The 27,029-nt window shown below is 42.1% G+C and overlaps 1 protein-coding gene across 3 annotated transcripts; it reads right to left on the reverse strand.

The window, feature by feature from the left end:
* Positions 1-27,029, reverse strand: LRP2BP (LRP2 binding protein). Of its 3 annotated transcripts, XM_084627450.1 has the most exons (9): positions 26,832-27,029; positions 26,473-26,615; positions 20,814-20,929; positions 15,623-15,736; positions 13,129-13,271; positions 12,941-13,046; positions 9,306-9,529; positions 4,842-5,007; positions 1-1,161 (listed from the first exon to the last, which is right to left on the reverse strand). In XM_084627450.1, exons 2-9 carry the CDS (start codon positions 26,585-26,587, stop codon positions 1,096-1,098), a joined length of 1,050 nt encoding a protein of 349 aa, XP_084483576.1. In that variant the 5' UTR covers positions 26,588-26,615; positions 26,832-27,029; the 3' UTR covers positions 1-1,095. The 3 variants fall into 3 exon arrangements, with proteins under 3 accessions (XP_084483576.1, XP_084483575.1, XP_084483574.1); XM_084627449.1 differs by lacking the exon at positions 4,842-5,007 and having other exon boundaries at positions 20,814-20,926; XM_084627448.1 differs by lacking the exon at positions 4,842-5,007.

Consider the following 27,029-nt stretch of genomic DNA (forward strand, 5'->3'; position numbering starts at 1 on the left):
AATACAGCCTTAGATTTTCTATTCCATAGCACAGTTTAAGAAGCAACCTAAATTCTATTGGAGATGGAAAGCTATATCAATAAAGACTTGAAAATATGTAACTATAATATAGCAATCGGTGAGTCTCACTGGCGAGAAAGTATCTTACATTACAAGATTCAGTATAATACTGCTGCTGAATGATGTAGCCTATGGCTACTTTTTGGGCCTGTTGAGATGTCAGTTTGTATTAGTAGGAATAGCTAAAAGTCCTATATGGATAAGGATTAAGAAGGATAGTCATGGTCTAGAGATATATACACTAACATTTCACTAGTGTAGGTGTAGATTTTTTTTTCTGTAATTAGTTTCTATGAACAGTATATCCCAATATTGGAAGTTGGTATGATCTACAGTGTAAACTAAGTATCTACCATCCATGCAAGTTTCCAACCCTATACTGCTACCATCTAACAGTGCAATCTTTGAGAAAGTTGTTGCATTTCAGAGATATGTGAAAGGGCAAAGATACAGGAAAAAGATTTATATGTAAAGGAAGCACACAGCTTCAATTATTACCCCAGTACAGAATATTTCATTTAAATGTATGATATGACTTGTAAATAGAATGTATATGAAAAGAGGACACTATTTTTAAGCACAAGTATTTCAGAAATCTTATGATTTTGCTGACTCTGCAGATCTTTAATATTTGTAAGTAAAGGAAATTGACATTAACAATGATTTCTTTTAACAAGTTGATTTTAGCTTGATTTGAATACCATCTAGAGCAGAGTCAAAGTAAGAAACGCAGATGGATTATGTCAGTAAAGTGCCCAGTTCATGATGATTAAACCTTCTGTATAATGAAAAAAGGAAGATAATCTGTCTCTACAATGTGTAAGTAAAGTAAGGGTTGTGAACAAAAAATTACTGTCAGCAAAATGATGTTTGTTCTAATCAACAAAAACTGCATAATTTCATGATTTATAGAAAGCTGAAAAACAAAGAAATAGGTGGTTATCTACCTAGCTGCTAAGGATAAACATGGCCTACTACGTGAAACATATTATACAGCATTGGAAGTGGCTGGGATTTGCCTAAATGTAAAATGTTCTAAATTCTCCCATGATTAGCTGCCAATTCAAGGTCAGAAGCTACATCAGGATCCAGGAGGCATGCCTTTGAAAACAAACAGAACAGTGAGTTATATTTTACAGCCAAAACTGGAATCTAATTTCGTTTGTACAGTCCATTGAAAATGTAACAGACTATATAAATTCTAAGTATTATCAAAATTGTTTGAGAATCAGTTTACTAAATACACTAAAGCAAACTTTAACCTTTACATCCCTTTTTCTAACTCTACTTAAGAGAACAAAACTGGTATGCTATATGTAACCAGTGCACTCAAGTTGAGGATTGTTTCAAGAACTTGGGCAAAAGCTACTTCCCAAACAACTTTTGGTATGGCTTCTGCTGACACCTAAGCCATAGAAGTCAATCGGCTTGCCAGGTGGAGGTTTCCTGAATCCAGTTAATTTTCCCCTCAGCACTATGATCTGTTCATATAACCTCTGTGGTACCTCTCTTCTCTCCTCTGCAAAATTTAGTGGGCCAAATGTGAACCTGGTTTATCTCTATGTTAAACACATATGGTAAAACAGGCAAATTGGGTTTTGATATGTTTCACTTTAAATGGGAGTAACTATACAATTAAATTACAAAATGGCTTCCAACCACAAAGCTAAAAGAAACAAATGATACTGATCACTGTCCCCAGGGGAATACATGCAGCAAAAAACTGCCATTAGGATACAGGGCCTTTCACTTCCAGGTTACTGACTCAAATCTGCTGTAGACCACTAATGACTGAAGTTGTTACTACCTGGTGGCTCTTTAATATGAAATGAGGTGAGGGAATGGATGCCCACCTTTTCATTTGGCACCCTTGTTGGCAATCTGAACAGAGATGGAATGGACTGAGTATGCAAGGAGACTGAAATACTTTTTCCACTTGAAGTGGTCACTCTAGAACAGGTGTGAAACAATGAGGGTCAATGTGAGAAACCTTGCACTGATCCTGCCCTGATGTACCTATTCTATGGAAAGATAGTGACCACGCTTTAAAACTGTTTGTCCAGCATTTTTCACTACATTTTTTAAAAACTTCTGTTTTTTTTTTTAAGTGTAGCTGCTTTTCACAGAAGAAAATAATTGAAAGAGTATTACTGTCTTTTCTGCAATCCCATTGAATTCAATGGGATCATCTGAGTAAGGAGCCACACTTGATGTTCATTTTGTTAGTAATTTAACTCCTGCATAGTTCCCACTTACATGGGTTTTACAAAACCGGACACTAGTCCTATTCTTGGCCTGAAATTTGATTTTGCTCTCTAATGCAATCAGATTGTAAACCAATGGATTGTGTGATGTTCTTCACACAATTTTTTTAAAAGGGACATTTGTTTTATTTGGGACCTATAATGTGCTCTCTGTGTAGCAACACTTGGCTAATCAACACTAGCCCCAGAACTGAGCTTATATCAGTGACCGCACAGATAAGTAAAGAAAAAATTCGTCATGATCTTCTCAAGTATCAATAGAGAATACTGGGATTTAAACTAGGGCTGTCGATTAATTGCAGTTAACTCATGCAATTAACTCAAAACAATTAATCGTGATTAATCGCCGTTTTAATTGCACTGTTAAACAATACTAACTGAAATTTATTAAATATTTTGGATGTTTTTCTACATTTTCTTATATATTGTATTCTGTGTTATAATTGAAATCAAAGTGTATGTTTTTTATTATAAATATCTGCACTGTAAAAATGATAAACAGAAGAAATAGTATTTTTCAGTTCACCTCATACAAGTACCATAGTGCAATCTCTTTGATGTGAAAGTGCAATTTACAAATGCAGATTTTTTTTGGTAATGTAATTGCACTCAAAAACAAAACAGTCTAAAACTTTAGCGCCTACAAGTCCACTCAGTCCTACTTCTTATTCTGCCTAATGTTAAGACAAACAAGTTTGTTTACATTGACAGGAGATACCGCTGCCTGCTTCTTATTTACAATATCACCTGAAAGTGAGAACAGGCATTCACATGGCACTTTTGTAGCTGGCGTTGCAAGGTATTTACATGCCAAATATGCTAAACATTTGTATGCCCCTTTATGCTTCAGCCACCATTCCAGAGGACATGCTTCCATGCTGATGATGCTCATTTAAAAAATAATGCGTCAATTAAATTTGTGACTGTACTCGCTGGGGGGAGAATTGTACGTCCCCTGCTCTGTTTTACCTGCATTCTGCATATATTTCACGTTATAGCAGAGTCGGATGATGACCCAGCACATGTTGGTTTTAAGAACACTTTCACAGCAGATTTGACAAAACACAAAGAGGGTACCAATGTGAGATTTATAAAAATAGCTACAGCATTTGACCCAAGGTTTAAGAATCTGAAGTGCCTTCCAAAATCTGAGAGGGACGAGATAGGGAGCATGCTTTCAGAAATCTTAAAAAGAGCAACACTCAGATTCGGAAAAGACAGAACCCAAACAACTGAAAATCAACCTTCTGCCGGTGGCATGACTCAGATAATGAAAATAAACATGCGTCGGGTCTGCACTGCTTTAGATTGCTATTGAGCAGAACCCATCATCAGCATGGACGCATGTCCCCTGGAATGATGACTGAAGCATGGAGGAACATATGAATGTTTAGTGCATCTGGCATGTAAATATCTTGTGACACTGGCTACCACAGTGCCACACCTGTTCTCAATTTCATATAACATTGTAAACAAGAAGCGGGCAGTATTATCTCCTGCAAATGTAAACAAACTTATTTATCTGAGCGATTGGCAGAAGAAGTAGGACTGAGTGGACTTGCAGGCTCTAAAATTTTACTTCGTTTTATTTTTGAATGCAGTTTTTTTGGTACATAATTCTACATTTGTAAAGTATCAAAGAGGTAGCCGTGTTAGTCTGTATCCACAAAAACAATGTGGAGTCCGGTGGACTAACAGATTTATTTGGGCATAAGCTTTTGTGGGTAAAAAACCCACTTCTTCAGTTGCAAAGAAGTGGGTTTTTTACCCACAAAAGCTTATGCTCAAATAAATCTGTTAGTCTTTAAGGTGCCACCAGACTCCTCTACATTTGTAAGTTCAACTTTCATGATAGAGATTGCACAACAGTACTTGTATTAGGTGAACTGAAAAATACTATTTTATTTTATTTACAGTGCAAATACTTGTAATAAAAAAAATAAAGTGAGCACTGTACACATTGTATTCTGTGTTGTAATTGAAATCAATATATTTGAAAATGTAGAAAACATCCAAAATATTTAAATAAATGGTATTCTATTATTGTTTAACAGTGCGATTAAGCACGATTAATTTTTTTAATTGGCATTTTTAAAGGCATCAAGGTTTGCAAATAAGCAAAGAAATAAGTTCTGCTTTTGAGTTTAAGAGGCAAGTATAAACAATGTAGTCACGAAATCAGTGTGCGATTTATCACTTTAACCACCTTGGGAAAATTGTCGTGAAAGATTACCAGCCCAGGCACAGGCCCTACTCACCTGCCTTTGTTGTGGTGATTAGAATATGAAATTTTACTTGCCTGTCAAAATATGTCACTTGCCTTAGGGGAGTAGAACCTTGCGAGGCTGTTTTGAATAGTGTGAGAGGATTTACTTCAGTATTTTTTTTAAATAAGTGTAGATAGTAAATGTGGTTGGAGCCTTTAATGAAACCATACAGCAAGTTTAAGAACTTAAATTCAAAATATCACTGATCTTATACTACATAAGTTAATTTGTAGGGCCTCCCCACGCTTACCCTAGAATAATAATTATTAGCTGCAGCTTTATCTTGTTGTATGCCTAAGCCAAGCTGGAGACATCTAGCAAAGTAGAAAGTAGCCATAGCAACCCCTTTGGCTATGTATACAGGAAGGCAATCGGTTATCTTTGCTAACATATCAATGTTATCGTTTTCTGCAATCCTGTTGTAAAATTTACAATATAAGGTTAGAGGTGAGCATTTCAAGCTTTGATAGAAATCAGCTATATGAACCATAAAGAGATAGCGTCAAAGCATGCGCTTTGTGCCCAACTTCAGTTAAGTTGGGAATTCTGTTGATAATGGTGTGAACTTACAGCCTCTCTAGCAAAACAGGTTTTAAATGTACATACAGACTTTGAGCAGTGAACATGATTCTCCTATTTTGAGTAACTTGGTTCATGTAAGAATTAGTGAGCAAATACACGATCACTTTGGTCATTTTCACTACAACTGCACTAATTATAACAAAAGTGTTTCACACAAATTATTTGTTTCTACCAGACTGTTACCAGTTTAGTGGAAATTAAAGTAAAACTTGAGTGGATGGCTAAGCTTTACAGTTTTAAAAAAAAGTATCATTCCAAATCATTAATGTTGATTTACCAATACCCTGTTATCTAAAGATCATGGGGAACCTCTAAAAGCTTCAGGTAAAGAGGACTTTGGATACTTAAGACCACCACCTTCTGGAGTTCCCCAACAGACATTACTAACCTTTAACAAACTGGAGTTCAGTTAGTCATGGTTTGCTAGTACACTCAAAGGGATTTTGAGTTTTCTTTAAATTGACTTTTTTAAAGCCTCAAATTTGATACAGCACTTCTTAAATAGTAGTGCCTGAAATATATATATTTAAATCATGTCAGTGCATATATCTGCCTGCTGCCTTCTCGATATCAGCTTTGCTGTTACTGGTAAACACCGTCTTGAAGGGTCTGGGGAAGAGCCTGCACATAAGGTCCCCAAACAATGTATGAGAGTGATGTCATGCTAATACATATGTCAGGAAGTGCAAGTGACCACTTGCAAAGAGCTGTTAAATACATAAAGTAAAATCAACTAAAATGAAGAAAGCATTATAGTAAACTAGGGGTTACATGTAAAATATTAGGCCTAAAATTTTCAGATGGAGATGTGATTTTTTTTCATTTGTGTCTTTTTAAATACATTTACCACTTAAAATATAAAAAAAAATGAGCACTACTTCCATCTACCTAGCAAGGATTCTGCTTTTTCCTACACTGTGAGATATTAGCAGTGTCGGACTGTTGCAGGGAAAATACAAAATCCTGAATTCCAGCCTTGGTAGAAAATGGAGAAGCTTATTCAGTTTTATTTTAAACTATAAAAATGCACTTAAATTAAGCCTATAGACATACCATATGAATCATTATCAGTGAATCTGATTCTGTTTAAGCCTCAACAAATCATTGCTTGCTAAATCGCTTGCATGCGTCTGCAGTAATTTTCTTCCACCTAATATGATCACCTTTACCAAATGTCAGCTAAAACAAGGAGATATGGCAACTCATTGAAAATTAAACTTGTATCAAGCAATGATCTGACTCTTGCGGCTTATATTTAATGTCCTCTGATAAGCAAAACAAAGGAATGTATCTTTTGCCCTTCCTTTCAAAATATAATAGAATACCAATGCAAATAATACCCAGTGAAGAAACGTTAATCAGCATGCATAGACAAAGGACTTAGTGATTGGCGCAGTTTACTGAGCGTTTTGTTAAAGGAGATACCATGGTGATGAGCACAGCTTAAAGAAAGCTATACAGAATAGGAAAGCAATTCTTCAAGGCTACAATATCCACGTGGCCAACCCCAACTCCAAACATAAGGCATGAGCCTGACGGCAGGTCTATGCTACAGCCCAAGTCAATATAACTTACATCGCTCCGGGGTGCTAAAAAGTCCCCCCTCCACCCCACAAGTGATTCAAGTTTTGCACTGTCCACACCAGAGCTATGTTGGCAGGAGATGCTCTCACGGAGGTGGAGTAATTATGCCAATGGGAGAGCGCTCTCCTGTTGGCATAGCATGTCTTCACCAGACGTGCTACAGTAACGCAGCTGTGTCAGTGCAGCTGTGCCAAAGTAGCAGTGTAGTGTAGACTTACCCTGAGATGTGACTACAAATAAGTGGATAACACAGAGCTCTCTTTTATATTGATGTATATATAAGACTGTAAAGGGGAAATTTGTCATGATCTTATTAAATAAATGTCCAAGATTTGCATGGCAATTGGGGCATACTGACTTGGAGGTTATAAAAGTAGTGTATCTGTTTTATATAGTGCAGCAAATTGGTGTACAGAAGGTACATGGGAAGGGACAGGGACAGGAGCAAAGAAGATACTGATGCCTGACGTGACAGCCACTTGCACTGCTGGCAGACTTCTGGCCCAAGAACATCTACAGTGCCAATGAGATGGGATTGCTTTGAGCATAATGACAGTACATTTTCCTTCAGAACTTATTTATGGCTATAACCTATTAGGGCTTCTTTGTGGAAAGATGACTACAGCTAACAAGGTGCACCCTTTCGTTGTCAGAATAGCCTGCTGGACCACAGTGGTTAAAGGACAAACTCCACCTGATTGGTATGGCCATAGATGGCTACCGTTCTATCTACACTGCATGTGAAAGAATGGGAACCTAGGCGGAGGACCAGCATGATTTTTGTGGGTTCAGTGGTGAATAAAAATAGAACGTTGTTTGGATAAACAGCTCAATTTCTGGACTGTCAGAACTTGAACCTGAAATCCAAATCCTGCCACTCCTAGTTCTATGTAATTTTCCTTGGCAGCATCCCTTTGTTCTTCGTTCCTTAGATACTTTACAGCAGAAGGATGAGTTTTGCATATAGCTTGTAGAGTCACTTTGCCTGTCTCTTTTTTCTTTAGAAACTTAATGATCTGAGGTTAAATCTGTAATGTAAGGCTTTGCTAGCGAACATTCTATTTGGGGGGTTTATAATGGGACATTTGATTATGGAGAAATTGTAAAACTGAGGCCAACAATTTATTCTCTTCTCATAGTGTGAGAATTCTCCTCTCCAGTGTGTTCTGGATTTTACCCACTGTGTAAACAAAACAGAAATCAGTCAACTTGGCCTTCAGCTCAACCATAAAAAGATCAGAATGTATTATTGAACCTAAACCATCATGGCAGGGCAAATTATTTGATTGCACCTTATCCTGTTTACATAGAGAAGCAAGCAATATTTCTGAATTGAGAACACATTATAATAGTGTACTGTAAAGTACTACCACTTGAAACCTTAGAAATGCCAGATGGATCAGCAGTGGGATCCACAGTAACTCTTAGATGACCTACTCCTGGGGAAAAGGAGACAGTAAAATGCTGCCTGCAAAAAAAAATTTGAGTGAAGAGATTGAAGGGAAGTGGAATACATCGACTGGCCAGTAAAATAGCAGAATGGTGGCTATGGATAACCTAGCCACCCCTAAAGAAACCTGACTGAGGAAGACCAGAAGGCCATGGGGGGGGGGGGTCATCTTTCCCTGTTCCCAGAACAAATCTCTGAAATGTTGGGATCCACACGCTGTTGACAAGTACATGGACAGCTACCTGGGCAGTGGTTGGAACTCTGTTAGGGAGAGGAGGGCCATTTTAATATTCTGACAGTTTTTTGGCCAGTTGGAAACTTGAAGTCGAGAGCAGCACTTCTCTTTTTCTGGATGGAAACTAGAGTCAAACCCTTATCCAAACACTTCAGAAACTCAAAAGAAAGTTCACTTTGAATTTTGCGGGGGTAGCAGGGGTTGTTTCATTCAAGTCATTTATTTGTCTGTCTCTATATATGAAGCCACTTCCAGGCATGTCATGTGTATTTTGGTAAACATGGAGGATGGCTGCAGGCTACGAGAAATGACCGATCAAATCACAGAGACAGGCCTGTCTTCTTTGTTGTTCTGCTCATCCACTGGATGAAGCTTTGGCAGCACTGAGACAAGATACAGAGTTGATAGAGACTGGATGTTTTTTACATTACATCCTATATCCTTTACATTATTTTCTAGGGGGTCAGACACAGGGTATAGGCTCCTGTCCCATCCTTTATGTACCTGAGTTAAAATGTATGCAAATGAACTTGGAGAAATGGTAATACTTTTCAATGTATGCTTCTTTTAATATTTCAATCTCTATTTCTTCTCCAGTGATTATTTCTGCTTCCCTCTGATCAAGGATGACAGAGTTGAACTGAATAATGGAAGGCTTCGTAATGATTAGAGTCTTAATGTTGTTTAAGTTCTGTCATTCACTTTTTAAAGATTAAGTATGGTAGTTAAATCTGATACATCTCTGGTAGGGGAATACATGCTTGATTGACATGAATTTGAACTTGATCTAAAAATTATTTTTATCTTTAACTTCTATGATCTTATGTCAAGAATTCTAATAAAGTTAACTAAAATTAATTCACCTTCTGGCAAATGCAGCAGCTTTTGTGTAAAATTTTCTTTTGTAGTAATATTCAACAAGATGGCCTTGAGCATAGACATTTCCACGTTCTGCTGCTTCCTTCAGGCACTCCAAAGCAGCCATTGTATTTTGATGTATGCCTTGTCCATAGAGATACATAACACCAACTACACCCTGTGATTCCAGACTTCCATTGCCACAAGCTTCAGAATGCCAGAAAAATGCCTACAGAACAGGCACAATAAGAACATAAGAATGGCCATACTTGGTCAGACCAAAGGTCCATCCAGCCCAGTATCCTGTCTACTGACAGTGGCCAATACCAGGTGCCCCAGAGGGAATGAATCTAACAGGTAATGATCTAGTGATCTCTCTCCTGCCATCCATCTCCACCCTCTGACAAACAGAGGCTAGGAACACCATTCCTTACCCATCCCGGCTAATAGCCATTAATGGACTTAACCTCCATGAATTTATCCAGTTCTCTTTTAAACCCTATTATAGTCCTAGCCTTCACAACCTCCTCAGGCAAGGAGTTCCATAGGTTGACTTGAGTGCTGAGTGAAGAACTTCCTTTTATTTGTTTTAAACCTGCTACCCATTAATTTTATTTGGTGGCCCCTAGTTCTTATATTATGGGAACAAGTAAATAACTTTTCCTTATTCACTTTCTCCACACCACTCATGATTTTATATACCTCTATCATATCTCCCCCCTTAGTCTCCTCTTTTCCAAGCTGAAAAGTCCTAGCCTCTTTAATCTCTCCTCATATGGGACCCATTCCAAACCCCTAATCATTTTAGTTGCCCTTTTCTGAACCTTTTCTAATGCCAGTATATCTTTTTTTGAGATGAGGGGACCACATCTGTACGCAGTATTCAAGATGTGGGTGTACCATGGATTTATATAAGGGCAATAAGACAGTCTCAATCTTATTTGCTATCCCTTTTTTAATGATTCCTAACATCCCGTTTGCTTTTTTGATTGCCGCTGCACACTGCATGGATGTCTTCAGAGAACTATACACGATGACTCCAAGATCTTTCTCCTGATTAGTTGTAGCTAAATTAGCCCCATCATATTGTATGTATAGTTAAGGTTATTTTTTCCAATGTGCATTATTTTACATTTATCTGCATTAAATTTCATTTGCCATTTTGTTGCGCAATCACTTAGTTTTGTGAGATCTTTTTGAAGTTCTTCACAGTCTGCTTTTGTCTTAACTATCTTAAGCAGTTTAGTATCATCTACAAACTTTGCCGCCTCACTGTTTACCCCTTTCTCCAGATCATTTATGAATAAGTTGAATGGGATTGGTTCTAAGACTGACCCTTGGGGAACACCACTAGGTACCTCTCTCCATTCTGAAAATTTACCATTTATTCCTACCCTTTGTTCCCTGTCTTTTAACCGGTTCTCAATCCATGAAAGGATCTTCCCTCTTATCCCATGACAACTTAATTTATGTAAGAGCCTTTGGTGAGGGACCTTGTCAAAGGCGTTCTGGAAATCTAAGTACACTATGTCCACTGATCCCCTTGTCCACATGTTTGTTGACCCCCTCAAAGAACTCTAATAGTTTAGTAAGACATGATCTCCCTTTACAGAAACCATGTTGACTTTTGCGCAACAATTTATGTTCTTCTATGTGTCTGACAATTTTATTCTTTATTATTGTTTCAACTAATTTGCCTGGTACTGACATTAGACTTACCGGTCTGTAATTGCCAGGATCACCTCCAGAGCCCTTCTTAAATATTGGCGTTACATTAGCTATCTTCCAGTCATTGGGTACAGCAGCTGATTTAAAGGACAGGTTCCAAACCATAGTTAATAGTTCCGCAATTTCACATTAGAGTTCTTTCAGAACTCTTAGGTGAATGCCATCTGGTCCCGGTGACTTGTTATTGTTAAGTTTCTCAATTAATTCCAAAACCTCCTCTAGTGACACTTCAATCTGAGACAATTCCTCAGATTTGTCACCTACAAAAGATGGCTCAGGTTTGGGAATCTCCCTAACATCCTCAGACGTGAAGACTGAAGCAAAGAAATAATTTAGTTTCTCTGCGATGACTTTATCATCTTTAAGTGCTCCTTTTGCACCTCGATTGTCCAGGGGCCCCACTGGTTGTTTAGCAGGCTTCCTGCTTCTGATGTACTTAAAACATATTTTTTTATTACCTTTTGAATTTTTGGCTAGCTGTTCTTCAAACTCTTTCTTGGCTTTTTTAAATTACATTTCTACATTTAATTTGGCGGTGTTTATGCTCCTTTCTATTTACCTCACTAGGATTTGAATTCCACTTTTTAAAAGATGCCTTTTTATCTCTCACTGCTTTTTTTACATGGCTGTTAAGCTACAGTGGCTCTTTTTTAGTTCTTTGACGGTGTTTTTTAATTCGGGGTATACATTTAAGTTGAGCCTCTATTATGGTGTCTTTGAAAAGTGTCCATGCAGCTTGCAGGGATTTCACTCTAGTCAGTGTACCTTTTAAGTTCTGTTTAACTAACCTCCTCATTTTGCATAGTTCCCCTTTCTGAACGTAAATGCCACAGTTGAGATGTTCTTCCCACCACAGGAATGTTAAATGTTGTTATATTATGGTCACTATTTCCAAGCAGTCCTGTTATAGTTACCTCTTGGACCAGATCCTGCACTCCACTCAGGACTAGATCGAGAGTTGCCTCTCCCCTTGTGGATTCCTGTACCAGCTGCTCCAAGAAGCAGTCATTTAAAGTATCGAGAAATTTTGTCTCTGCATTTTGTCCTGAGGTGACATGTACCCAGTCAATATGGGGATAATTGAAATCCCCTACTATTATTGAGTTTTTTATTTTGATAGCCTCTCTAATCTCTGAGCATTTCATCATCACTATCACTATCCTGGTCAGGTCGATAATAGATCCCTACTGTTATATTCTTATCAGAGCATGGAATTACTATCCACAGAGATTCTATGGAATATGTGGATTCATTTAAGATTTTTATTTCATCTGATTCTATATTTTCTTTCACATATAGTGCCACTCCCCCCCTGCATGACCTGTTCTGTCCTTCCAATATATTTTGTTATTTTGATATTACAATGTTCTTGTCATTTTTGAAATACTTACATAATCCTTTGCTTCTGGTAAAAATAGACATTCCCTAATCTAGACTATAATCTAAGTGTCTTGCATACTGTCTGTTTTCTTTAAAGCTCTTTTATCTAGCAGCCAGAGAGAAGTGTCTGCACAGTAAATAATGCAGAGCCACTCCAATACTTACATTTATTTCCTTTACTCATGCAGTCCTGTGCCCCGCCACTCCTGCTGGTTATTTCTTAAACATACCGAGAACTATAAATCTTAATCCCAAATCATAATGCTGATTCTTGAGTTTCAGATTTGATGCTCCCACCTCCTGCTAATTGTTTCATTACAAAAGCCTGACTACCAATGTCAAAGGATTAAAATAAGAAATTTTCTTTCTGTATATATGCCAGTTTGGGTCTAAATGGATGAAAAAGTCTAGAAGTAATAGGGCATATGTTGTTATAAATAAGCTACAAAAGTCTCTTTCTGGAACGCTTCACAGATCCAAAATGAATCTGGGCATTGCATCATGATATGGAAAAGGCAGAAATCGGCATTACCTTTTTCAGATCTTTTGAATTTGATGTAGAATAAAACATTCCCAGGGTACTTTGAGCCTTTACACTTGCCTTTGGATTCCCATGGTCTGCAGCAATAAGCCACAGCCTAAAGAATAGGGAGGAAATATAAGTAACATTACAACAGGGTATTTTATAAATAATGGAGATAAATTATTAGATTAAATTACCTTTCAGCCTCTTTATCTGAATGCTTAACACCACATCCTTCAAAATAAGATCTGCCAAGATTGTATGCAGCAGCATATTTTAAATGTCTTGCTTTAGGGGAGTTAGAGTTGATAATTATTTGCATGTACTCCACTCCTTTTTCCTTTGAGAGAAACAGATTTTAATCATAATTGCAGAAGGTAAAAAGGACAAAAATTAAAATTCCAGGTAAAGTAGGTTACATATTACACACAAAACTTTTCAGTTCTAAAACTCTCTCAGTGTTAAAAAGTTTGGATGTGCTCAGGTAAGGTAGTGTTCTTATATTTTAAAATTCTTACATTTTAAATATTTTCATTTCTAAAAAAAAGCAAAAACTAGTTTTCATTATGCTCTATTTTTGTGAAAAAGTGGAACTACTTGTCTAAAAACTGATATTGTGTAGGATGTCAGTTTGATAAGGATGACATCATAATTTCTTGCTCTGGCTTTCATTGTACCAACTGCGGACCATCATTCAAAATCAGTTTGCTACCTACAACAGGTAGCTCAAAAAGTTTAACAATACTACAATTATTTTATTAAATTAAAGCCATTCCTTATAAAATGGGAGTACTGAACAAAACTGGATTTACTCTGTTGTGCCAAGTTTTGTAGCAAACAACACTACACTCTCCTGGGATAAGAGGGAAGGTGCTCTCGTGCATCGGTAACTGGTTAAAAGATAGAAAATAAAGGGTAGGAATAAATGGTCAGTTTTCAGAATGGAGAGAGGTAAATAGTGGTGTCCCCCAGGGGTCTGTACTGACTCATAAGCTTGAAAAAGGGGTAAAGAGTGAGGTGGCAACATTTGCAAATGATACAAAACTACTCAAGTTAGTTAAGTCCAAAGCAGACTCCAAAGAGAAGGGATCTCACAAAACTGGGTGACTGGGCAATAAAATGGCAGATGAAATTCAGTGTTGATAAATACTAAGTAATGCACATTGGAAAACATAATCCCAACTATACATATAAAATGCTGGGGTCTAAATTAGCTGTTACCTCTCAAGAAAAAGATCTTGGAGTCACTGTGGATAGTTCTCTGCAAACATCCACTCAATGTGCAGTGACAGTCAAAAAAGCTAACAGAATGTTGGGAATCATTAAGGAAGGGATAGATAAGAAGACATGGTATGCCTACATCTTGAATGCTGCGTGCAGATGTGGTCACTGCATCTCAAAAAAGATATATTGGAATTGGAAAAGGTTCTGAAAAGGGCAACAAAAATGATTGGGGTATAGAACGGTTTCCATATGAGGAGAGATTAATAAGATGGGACTTTTCAGCTTGGAGAAGAAATGACAAAGGGAGGATATGATAGAAGTCTATAAAATCATGACTGGTGTGGAGAAAGTAAATAAAGTGTTATTTACTCCCTCTAATAACATAAGAGCTAGGGCTCACCAAATAAAATTAATAGGCAGCAGGTTTAAAACAAACAAAAGGAAGTATTTCTTCACACAACGCACAGTCAACCTGTAGAACTCTTTGCCAGAGGATGTTGTGAAGGCCAAGACTATAACAGGGTTCAAAAAAGAACTAGATAAATTCATGGAGGATAGGTCCATCAATGGCTATAAGCCACGATGGGCAGGGATGGTGTCCCTGGCCTCTGTTTGCCAGAAGCTAGGAATGGGTGACAGGGGATGGATCACTTGACGATTACCTGTTCTGTTCATTCCCTCTGGGGCACCTGGTGTTCACCACTGTGGGAAGACAGGATACTGGGCTAGACAGACCTTTGGTCTGACCCAGTATGGCTGATTTTATGTTATTATGGTCACTGTCCTGAATTCCTTGGCTAGATGTGGTAGGCCCCACCTATGTTGCACTTTCTAGGCATCAGAGGTTTTAGTCCATCTTTTGCCAGCCAAGAATGTTACACTCTTAAATAACCTGTAATGGCCGCTACATCTGTTTGCTGTAATATTAAACAATCAATTCTGTACCTATAGTATATCTAATCAAGCTAAGAATTTATATAAAGATCAGCACCCAGTATGGGAATCTGCATCAACAATGCCATTTTAATATAATTAAGAAGATACTTGTGGGGCTGGATGGCTTACGAGACTGGTAACAGGATAATGGAGCTTTTCATATCTAAGTTACCAATTCAAATGCAAAAGTTACTGCTCTCTTATGGTGTTTCATGCCTCTGAAATGAATTTGGTGGTCACAATCCATATTATAAAATTGTATCTCCACAACTGGCACACTTATTAGTTTCATAAAAGAAGCTATGCACTGACTAGAGAAGAAGACTGAGCTACTCTTTTACCCCAAAGTTGGTGCCTCCAGGAAATGGTTGAGGCATACTGGCAGGACAGTGTATGGGAATTTATGCATCACTGCCCCTCAACCTGAACCCGTGCTGTGGTTTAATGGAGGACTCCCAGAGTTCTCAAACTGGCACATTTCTCATGTGCTAAATTCTCTTACAAACACACTCCTGCATAAGAAAAACTTACTGGGTCTTCTTTGGTCCCCAATCCATCATAATACATTACACCCAGCTGATACAGAGCTTGAAAATCCATCTCCTTAATTTTTTCAAATTGTGTAAGTGCTTCTTCATACCATCCCTGAATAAGACAATGAGCAATCAAGTAGTACATTATAGTGTATATAACAAATTAACTCTTCAGTATAATTTATTTTTAAACGAGAGTATTTGCTCAGTGAACATGAGAAAAATCATAGAGCATTAGGAACAAAAATATTTTTATACGGTTTAAAAAAAGTCACTCTGAATACAGTGGCACCTTAGAGACTAACAAATTTATTTGAGGATAAGCTTTCATGTAGCCCATGAAAGCTTATGCTCAAATAAATTTGTTAGTCTCTAAGGTGCCACAAGTCCTCCTCTTCCTTTTGCGGATACAGACTAACACGGCTGCTACTCTGAAATCTGAATACACTGTTATCAATTGGGACAGGTAAGGTCAACTTCAGAAAATACTGAATCAGATGGAAACACTTAGGACTTCCAATCAAGTGGTGGTGTTGTATGTGGGTGTGTATACACACAAAACTTAGCATAGGACATGTATCCGTTTACCACACTGCATGTCACCCTCAAGATGCCACTATATGTAATCCAAGGAGCTAGCGCCACAGCAGAAACAGGAAAAATATGTAGATATTTTCTGATACCCTTATTTCTTCCTAATTAATCTCCCAATTTAACTGTCTATCCTTATTCCACAAAGCACATAAACATATACTTAATTGTAAGCATGTGCTTAAATCACATTAATTTTTAAATCATTGATTTCAGTGGGACCTAAGCACGTGTTCAAAGTTAAGCAGCTGTTTATGTGCTTTGCTAAACAGAGCTAAAAATGGTTAAATGCTTTGCTAAATTGGGACCCACAACACTGATTTCACACCAAGACTTCACTGCCACAAATGTGTGAGGGTTTTTTTTTGTTTTTGTTTTACAGAAAGATGATAAATGAGTGGTAGGATTCTACAGTGAGATAACTAAGTGGAGAAAAGGTACTTGTAATGTTTACCATTTACTGAGAGGTAGCTAAGTGAGTTCCTCACCATACACACTTCTCATGCCTGTTGCTGACCTCCCCTATTTGCCTCCAGTAAAACTAAAGTTCCAGAACTCCACTATATTTTCACAGCAGGATAGCTAATGTATGTTACTTATCCAACATTAAAAACACACCTTCATCAGTAAAGAGACAGAAATCTGTTCGTAGCTTTCGTAAGAGTTCAAGAAGCAACCTTTACAATATTTGCTACTTCAGTAACTCAGGAAGAAAACTGTTTTTAAATACTTAGTAAAACAATGACAGTAGAATCCTGTTAATTGAGGACTCTGATAGCCTGATTTAAAGGTGCCAATTTTTGTAATTTAAAAGAAAATGGAAAAGACAGTGAAATAAAATACTACACTGAATAAAAACGATAGTTACTGTTAGGTTTCAGAGTAGCAGCCGTGTTAGTCTGTATTCGCAAAAAGAAAAGGAGTACTCGTGGCACCTTAGAGACGAACCCATTTATTTGAGCATGAGCTTTCGTGAGCTACAAGTACCTTTTTATTTTTTTTTTTAATTTATTTGGCCACAAGCGTTTAGAATTTAACAGCTGTTTAACATGTGGTTTAACAACTACTTAACATGTGGTTAAAGAGCCTTCAGCTGGCTCAATGCCTTTGGCTAATTCCGTCCTAATTAACTATTAGTTATTATCATTAGCCTAAATAAGGTCCCTTGGGAGATGTCTCAAAGCAGCCATCCTAAGTGATAATACCCCTTTTAAAAATAAACAAAATCTAGCAGGAAATAGCAATAGCCTTTTACACCTACCATATGCATGGCATATGCATCAGAAAAACTAGGGCTGCAAGATGCAAGCCTCTTAAACCACACTTTTTTAGGTTCAATGAGCCGGATCAATGGCAAAACTGTGCAACAACAGACAAAACTGTATAGATTTAAAAAACTCTTTTTAAAACCTTTACTATATTAAACTACACTATAAACCCCAACAACCTACATGCAGATGGTGGGTATCAAAGGCAAGGGCAGGCTAAGCCTCCTCTGACCCAGGCAGTGGACCCACCCTCCGTCCCTCTTGACCCCGAAGCTGGCAGGGGCTCACGCAGCTCCAGTCGGCAGCCTGGAGCTCGGGCCCGCTGGTGGCCCACAGTGGCACTGGGGCCAGCCTGGCGCTGGGGCTGGCGACTCGGCCTGGCGCTGGTGCCAGAGCAGTGCTGGCGGCTTGGCCTGGTGCTGGGGCCGGCCTGGTGCTGGGGAGGCTGACAGCTCGGGCCAGCACTTTGGGGGCTGGCCGGTGCTGCTGGGGCAGGTGGTCTGGGGCTCCTCCAGCTACGTGGGGGGAGGGAGGCTTGGGGCTGTTCTAGCTGTGGGTAGGTGGGGGTCTCGAGGCTCTGGTGTGTGGGAGAGCGGGGCCTCGGGCACAAGGGGTTGGGCCGGTGGGCTAGCCTCCCCAAAGGGGGGGGGTTCACTTTCCGCCCATGTACCTACAAGGGTTTAGGTAAAAGATCTAGGCCCAGATTCACAAAGGTACTAAGGTGCCTAAACCCCAGACTTAGGTGCCTAGGTCCTAGTTTCAGCTTCACTATGATCCACAAAACTCCTGTTAAACCCTGTAGGTACCTAACAGGGCTGGCTCTTGGTTTTTTTGCCGCCCCAAGCTCAGGTGGGGCTGGGGCTTGCAGGCAGCGCTGGAAGCAGAGGGAGTGATGGCACCTTCTCCCAGCGCCTGCAGGGGCTTTACCCCCTCCCCTGCCCGGCCGCGCAGAGAAGCCCCGATATAAGGGGTGGCACATGGCAGCGCAGCAGCCAGGGCACAGATGAGGCAGCGCAGCCCCAGCAGGACTCGCCCTCTCCTCCCCAGGTAACGGCTGGGCCCTGGCAGCTCAGCATCCCGGGGCTGGGGCTTCCCCTTCCTGCTGCGACCGGGGGCACAGCGCCCTCGCCCCGTCTAAGTGGCGCAGCTTCAAGAGCACAGCTTCCCCGAAAAAAAGGATGGCTGGAATGCCGCCCCTAGAAAGGTGCCACCCCACCCATGTGCTTGCTTTGCTGGTTCCTAGAGCCAGTCCTGGTGCCTAAGCTCAATTGCTGCCTATGTTTTCAGGGCACAAGTTCCATAGGCACCTAAGTTTCTGCCTCTGTGGATGCATGCTACAGCCTCACTCCAGGCAGCTGGACACCTATCTGTCACCAAAGTCACAGAGCGATTCACAAATTGGGGGAAGAGAGGCATTTGGCCACTTAAGTTGCATGAGGGGTGCAATTCAGTAGGCATGCTGAGGTCACCTACCAGACCAGGTCCCGTTCAAAGCTGGCCAGAGGAGACAACGATAGCGGTGCCCATGTTATAACTTTTAGAGGAGTGGTTAGAGCAGTCACCTGGAATGTGGGAGACCCAGGTTCAATTTTCCCCCCTCTCTGCCAGAGGGGAAGAAAGGATTTGAACAGGGGTTTCCCACCTCTCAGGCAAGTGCTCTGACCGCTGAGATATGGGGCTTGCTCAGTCTCTCCTGTGGATGCGGCTGCACTGTGAATAATGAAAGTGTTATTGGAGCAGGGTCTCCCATCTCCCAGGTGTGTGCCCTACACCAGACTACAATCATTCTCTCTGTCTGGCCCAATGACTACTTAAGTATTTATCCATAGTAGAGCTGGGGGGAGGGGGGGGAGGAGAGGAGAGAGGGGGCCAGTGGTCAAGGCACCCACCTGGGAGACCCAGGGTCCAATCTCTGATTATTTATCCAGTCTAACAATAGCAGTTGGGATGGAGAGAACTGACCCTCCCCCAATCAGAATATCCCATAGCTCAGTGGTTAAAACACTCTCTTGAGAAGTGGGAGACCCCTGATCAAATCCTCAAAAAAACCCTCTCCCCAGCAGAGGGGGGAATTGAACCTGAGCCTCCCACATCCCAGGTAGTGCCCTAAGCATTGGACTAAAAGTTATAAGGTGGAAACCAGCTCCTCTTCCTCCAACTATTTTGTGTGAAGTGAGGCAGGTCCCTAACTCATTCCCACAAGAAACACCTTAGGCGCCTAAGCTGCTTGACTCCAGTAGCTGGTTTCTATTCATGGACTGCTAAGCAGAGATAGGTGCTTCCTTATATCCTGGTCTTGGGTGCCTCTTTTCAAGAGGGGGACTAAGCACACACTCCTCTCATTGGCATCTCCCATTGCTTAGCTTAGGCGGCTTCCCACCTAGCATGCTGTTTTTTGTGAATTGCATTCTAAGGTGATCATTTCTTCTCCCTTCATTGTATAGGGAGCTTAGGCACCTAACTTGGCTTTTTAAATCACAATGTTGCTCCTGTGATTTTTCTAGGTGCCAAGATGCTCAACATTGCAACACCTAAGTCCCTTTATAATCCCACCCCTGGTTGGAAGGAGGCTGTAGGTACAGAGACAGAAACCATCCTCCGCTCTTCGATTGACCATAGAAAGAGAGGAACTGAGGCGAATGCAGAGCCATATCCGTTTATATAACCTTACACTGAACACTGAGTGTTACAAGACAGCACTTGCATGGCTCTCAACAGGCATAGCTTTAAAAGAGATTTCTGAATTTTGCAGCGGCACGTGGTGCCGTAGCAGTCAATGACATTATGCAGAGACTACCTCAAAGATGTATTATGTGTCTAGATATGAAGTTCTGGTTAGGACTACACTTCAATACACAACATGGATATCTAAGTTCCAGTTAGCCAAGGAACAGTCTGATCCTCCACTAGATGGTCCCAATCTTACTCCCACTGATGTCAATAAGTGTTTTGCCACTCACTTCAGTGAGAACAGGACTGGCCCCAATAATTTTGCTCTCTATGTAGTCAGCAGAACTTCTGGCAATGAGTACAGTCAGAAAGCACTGAACCCAATTTCTCAAATTTGAGAATATCTGAAATAATACTGTATCTGTAACTTTATCCTTCTCCCTCCCCACCTCTGCGTCTCATTCTTTCTCAGGGAATCATGCTTCCCACAGTTGCTCCAGACTTCTTGTTTGATTCAGATGTTTTAGTTTTTACTTATTTCACTTTGTATGTATCTTCTTTTGTAACATTTTCTAGTGTTACCTCTTTTTCCATGTGGAAATTGTACTGAAAAGTGTCAGTTTTATAAAATGTTCTAAAAAGTAAATATTAAAGTACAACCTCTTCAAAGTACAGCTGCCCTTGTAGAAAATATGCCAGAGGATCTCCATCTATGATCCTCTTCGCCAACAGCTCCTCTGCCCTTGCAAACAAAGCGGTATGGCTATAGTTCCCTGCTAAAAACAGATATATATTTGTCTAATCACAACAAACAGAATAATATTGTAAGTACACTATCACACTAAAGTTGTAATCGTTCTCTTTTTTTACCCTGACAGACATAATTAAGATGTTCCCTTTTTGTTGTATGCTCCATAGACTCAGCTAAAACAGATCAATGTTTTACACTGGAGGAAAAAATCTACAATAAAGATAATTAAACTTTTATGAAACAGTTTACCATACCATACAAATGCTATATGTATTTGTACGATGAAAATCTGATCTCAGTTGGTGGAAAAAACAGAATACAAATAACAAGTTCCCTTAAAGAAAGATTATCCACACTGGAAACATGAATTGCTAATGTTTAGAACAGCTTAAGATCTAAGCAAAACAACAGAAGATATCAATGGACTTAAAAATGACAAAAACTCCTTCAAAACTGGCAACCAAATCAGGGAATATCACTTTAAGCCCCGACCTTGCAATCTGGTGCATGGGGCTCCATACAGGCACAACAGTCCACCTACTTACAATGACTTGCAGGAGCAGGGCCTAACAGAGACTGAGAAAGAGAAGAGGAAGGAGAGACATTGTTTCATATGCTAGGGCATGGGATACCTAAGTGGCTGACCTGATTTAGGCACTTAACTCCAGGAGAAAGTCTGCAGCCGGGTAACCCAAACAGAGGGAAGTGCCTATCTCTGGCCCACCAGCCAGGTGCACCAGATCAGCTCCATACGTGCCTATGCCCCCTTCTCAGCATTTCTCTCCTGGCTAGCTTATGTGACTCCCTACTCAGCTGGCTGGCTTTTGAAAATCACTTCCTTAGGGGACTTACTCTCTCAATATATTTTATGGCGTGCCTAGCCCAAGGCTAAAAATTCCACTGGGACACAGGCTGCACAGGGGGCTAAGTGTTGCAATGCCTAAATATCATTGAGGATCTGAGCCAAAGTCACTTTGAAAATGTGACTCAAGGGCCAGATTTTTAAAGGTATTTATGTGCTTAAACATACAGATATGAACCTAGTGGGCTTTTGAGGGTCTAGCAAGTTACGCACTTAAGTCCTATTTAAATCAACAGGAATTAGGTGTCCACCTGCTTGGGCACTTTTGAAAATCCTGCTAGGTGCCTATCTGTAGCTTCATGAGCCTAAATACCTTTGAAAATCTGATCCTTTGGCAATTAAGTTACTTAGCTGCTTTTAAAAATTTGACCCCAAGTCTCCCCAGGTTCACCACTGACTTGCTATATGCTGATTCTTTCTTTCTTCCACATTGCTTGCTGTTGCCTATATTTAGACTCCTGGAAAATCTTCTCTGCTTGTTTAGCAAAGCCAGGACTATCTTCTTCCAGTGCATTAATGGCTTGCAGGACACAAGGAGTCTTCTCCCTTGGAAGTGGATTATTCAGTGGCCTCAGTGGTATGACAGAGTTATATTTATGCTGTTTGTTAAGACCTTGGGTAAGTCACTTCATTTCTGTGAAGTCTATGTCTAATATGGGAGTGATGATAACACCAGAGTTATTTTGAGACTGTACTTAAAAAGCATTTTGAATTTGTCAGGTGAAAGGAGCTATATAAGTGCTAAAAATTATTTTTATTAATAAAATCTCTGTCACAATACTCTTATTAGTGGCTTTTAGGATTTTTTTTCCAGCTGAGTAAGATATTTTTCTGGTGACAGTAACATTTTGTGAACAAGCTGAACTTTTAATCAATTACATTTCACTTTACTAATTATAATGGTGAAATCTCTTTCTGACTTAATAGAGAATGGAAGAATCACTTGAATCAGAGAACAGGAGGGGAACAAAGAATGAGAGGCAGCAAGAACAATCCAACTAGCAAAGGGAAAAAGAAGAGCTAAGTTAATGTGCTTAAAAATGGGAAGAAGAGGGACCACATCAAACTGAAGCAGGAAAAGCGAGGGGGAAAAAAAGAAATAGGAAGATCAGACAACGAAAAAATGGCTCCATTCCCCTTGAATATTATGCCCCATTTGTCTACTTCCAGAACCCTCATATTTTCTGCAAGCATTTAAAGTAAAAAGGGGAACAAACTCACCCCAATATTGCCAAACTAAAAGTCTTAAAGAACTGTTGGGCCTGGTTAAATTTATGAGATTTGCTTAAAAATCATGAGACTTTAAAAAGCAATACTTTGTGTTCTTTTTATTTGATGTATTGGTTCTGATCCTTAAGGCAATACTCAGTTCAAGTGACCATGCTTTTCCCTGCAATCATGAGGTCTACACTTTTTTTTTTTTTTTTTCGAACGAAGGCTGATCCTCTCCACTCCAGATTGAGGACTTGAGGTAAAAAAACCAGTAAATTTTGCAGATTTTTAAAAAGGAAAAAGATAAAAATTAACAAAAAACTAAGAAATTACATTAAAAAACTCTCTTTAAAAAGAACATTATTTATGTTGCCAAGTTAGGAAATAGTCGTCATGTAATTTTTCCCTTGAGTGTATGAATTAAGCGACAGTAGTTAATTATGTAATTGCACAATATTTTTTCCAGAGGACCCCACCTCATTGAGTGCATGGAATAGACCAATGGTGGGCAACCTGCAGCCTGCACACGGCCCGTCAGGGTAATCTGCTGGCAGGCCGTATATGGCCCGTGGGCTGCAGGTTGCCCACCACTGGAATAGACCCACAAGGAATACAAGAAAGGTTATGCAGGCAACCATAAACTGGCATTTCCTAACTTTTGAGCATTTGACTTTGCAACCTACATAATGTTCCTTTAATGTCACGTATTTGTACGTACTATATCAGCTGTCACCAACCCGTCGATTGCAATCAACTGGCCGATCCTGGGGACTCTCCCAGTTGATCGCAATCTACGGCAGTGCAGCGGGGCTGCTGCTAAGGCAGGCTCCCTGCCTGTCGCAGCTCCATGCTGCTCCTAGAAGGGGTCAACACACCTCTGCGGCTCCTGGGAGGGAGGTCGGGGGGCACGTGGCTCTGCATGTTGCCCCTCTCTGCAAGCACTGCCCCTGCAGCTCCCATTGGCCACGAATGGGGAACTGTGGCCAATGGGAGCTTTGGGGCAGTGGCTGCAGAGAGGGGCAGCATGCAGAGTCACCTGCCCCCCAACCCCTTCCCAGGGACTGCAGAAGCATGTTGGCCCCTTCCGGGAGCGGCATGGGGCCAGGGTAGGCAGGAAGCCTGCCTTAGCCTCGCTGTGTCGCCCGCCTGGGAGCCACCCGCGGTAAGTGCCACCTGGCAGGAGGCCGCGCCCCAGCCCTGACCCCACTCCCAGAGCCAGAACCCCATACCCCCTCCTGCACCCCAACACTCTGCCTCAGCCCAGAAGCCCCTCCTGCTCCCAAACACCCTCCCAGAATTTGCACCCCTCAACTCCTCCTGCACCCAAACACCCTGCCCCAGGCTCAGCCTACACTGCGAACCCCTTGGCCCCAGCCCAGAGCCTGCACCCCCTCACAAATCCCTCCCCCAGCCTGGTGAAGTGAGTGAAGATGGGGGAGAGCAAGCGATGGAGAGAAGGGGGGGATGGAGTGAGTGGGGCGGAGCCTCGGGGAAGGGGCAGATCCTGGGTTGCCCTTAAATTAAAAAAGTGATTGTGGGCGTAAAAAGGTTGGAGACCACTGTACTATATAGAGAGTGACTTTGTGCTTTCGTGAATATTACCTCTGATTTCTGTTTCACTTCAGTCAACATTAATCTGGTCAACATTAATCTCTGTGGACAATAAAGTCTCATGTTCCTCAACACTGTAGGTGATGAAATCAAGGTGAAATTACCAATGTATCTGAGCCGCTCCACGCTTTAGTGAAGACACTACTACACCAACGGGAAAGCATCTCCCATCAGTGTAGTTAATCCAAAACCTGGGGCAGGTCTACACTACAGCCAGGATCGACGCTATGAGATCGATCCACCGGCAGTCAATTTAGCAGGTCTAGTAAATACCCGCCAAATTGACTGCAGACCGCTCTCCAGTCAACCCCGTACTCTACCCCCGACGGGAAGAGTAAGATAAGTTGACGGGAGATTTTCTCCTATCGACCCCCGCCCATGGTGTAGACCCTGTGGTAACTCAACCTAAGGTACGTCAACTCCAGCTACGTTATTCACGTAGCTGGAGTTGCGTAGCGTAGGTCGACTTACCGCGGTAGCATAGACATCACCCTGGTCTACCCTACCGAGTTAGGTCAAGGTAAGGCAGCTTACGCTGACCTAATTCTGTAAGCGACTATACTACAATGTTGCTCCCGCCGATGTAAGTTGCCCACTACACCAGCCTAATAACTCCACCTCTGCAAGAGGAGTAGCACTTAGGAGGATGTAGTTAAGTCAATGCAGTGTCTGTAGACACTGTATTGCTTACATTACCAGTCCCTGCCTTTAACAGCCTGCCTTGGGGCTGACCGCTGGACAGGAGTGTAGCTACAGGTGGGCTTCGGCCCACCCGCTTAGCATCCAGGCCCACCCCCCAGCCCTAGCTTTGCTCCGGCCCCAGCACTAACCCCACCCAGACCTGGAGGACGCCGCACACATCTCCGGCCTGAATGGAGGCAGGAGAACAGCAGCGGCACAGCAGAGGAGTGCCTGACAACCACAGTGCACATGCCGCAGCTGAAGGAGGCTGGCCGGCTGGCCTCCCCAGCAGTGGCAATCATCAAAAAATGTAGGCCTGCTGCCTCAGGGAGCCAGGCCTGGCGTGGGGTGGTGTGACGGGGACTGGTGCTGGAAGCTGTGTGCACTGGAGAGCAGCGTCTCCACCCAGAGCTAGGTACGTGTGGGGGACCCGACCAGAGCATCCATCACCCCACACAAGGCCAGCTGGACTGGAGAGAAGAGTGGAGGCAGGCCCCCGATCCTTCCTGCCTCCTCTCCCCCATCATTGCCCGCCCACCCGAAGTTGGGGACCTTCCAAATATCCTATGCTAGCTACGCCACTTCCATTGGAGCCCCACCACTCCAGGGCCGTCAGCTTCAGCAATCAGCCCAGGGTGGCGGGGCTCCGGCAGTCAACTCTGCGCATGGGTGACAGCTCAGGATGTCAGCCCCCCACAATGTCCCATTTAAGTCGGTGCAAGCACTCCAGGTGAGGATGCGCTCCACTGGCAGGAGAACAGACATGAACAGCCAATTTAATTACTGGGTTAGCTGTAGGTTGACCTAATTTAAGCCAACAAGCCGCATGAGGCCTAGCTATGTCCACCGGAGAAGCTGTTCTGTTACCACAGTGCTGTCTACAAGGGAGGGAGGAGGAAGGTCGGTATAACTATGTTGCTATGGGGTAGATTTTTCATGCTCCTGAGTGACATAGTTATCCCAATATAGAGCTGTAGTGTAGAACTTGGGTAAGATCCACCAGCAAGTCACTGGGAGACTGAGGATCAGACTCCAGGAGTCCTGTCTCCCAGACCCTCCTGCCCAGCTGTGACCACTCTGGATGGACCCTGGTAAACACGCTACGACTGAGTGGCGCCTGGGCATCTGCTGGGCTAGGAGCGCCCGAGGGGCACTGGCTGGAGGAGCAGCTCCCAGCACGAATGGGGGGTGCGGGTCTTTACCTATCTCCGCCCCTAGCTGCTTGTTCAGCTCGGAGTCGCGGAAGGTCCTGGAGATGGTCTGCAGGACAGTCTCGGAGCTGCGCCTCCGGGGCAGCGCCTCGCTGTTCAGCTTCATCTCGCCCCCAGCAGCTGCGCCGCCTCCCCTGCAACATAAAACGGGCACCACCAGTAACGACAAACTGTCCCCCGGCTGCTCGCTGCGCAGCCCGCAGGGCCGCCCCCTGCACGTCCCGGCACCGCAGGCTGGACCCTAGTGTCGTGGAGGTGCCGGCTGTCCCGCGGCCCAGGACCGCGCTGCGCGCTGGGGCCCGCCTCAGAGCCCGCGGGACGCCGCGCGCGGCCGCCCGTGCGTGACTCACTGTGTCCGCCGCAGGGGCCCATCCCGGCCGCCGCGCACCCGGCTCCCTTCGCGCCTCCCGGTGACTCCGGCCGCTTCCCGTTGCCAAGTAACGATTGTCGCCCCGGGTGGCCGCGAGCTCCCTGCGCTTCGCAGCCGCTGGGCGCCCCCGCGCGCCCCCTGGTGGTGCGGAGCGTAGGGGGCTATTGGACGAGCCTGG

This window comes from Lepidochelys olivacea (genome assembly GCF_965140295.1).
Source record: "Lepidochelys olivacea isolate rLepOli2 genome assembly, chromosome: 4".
In the NCBI taxonomy this organism is placed as follows: Eukaryota; Metazoa; Chordata; order Testudines; family Cheloniidae; genus Lepidochelys; species Lepidochelys olivacea.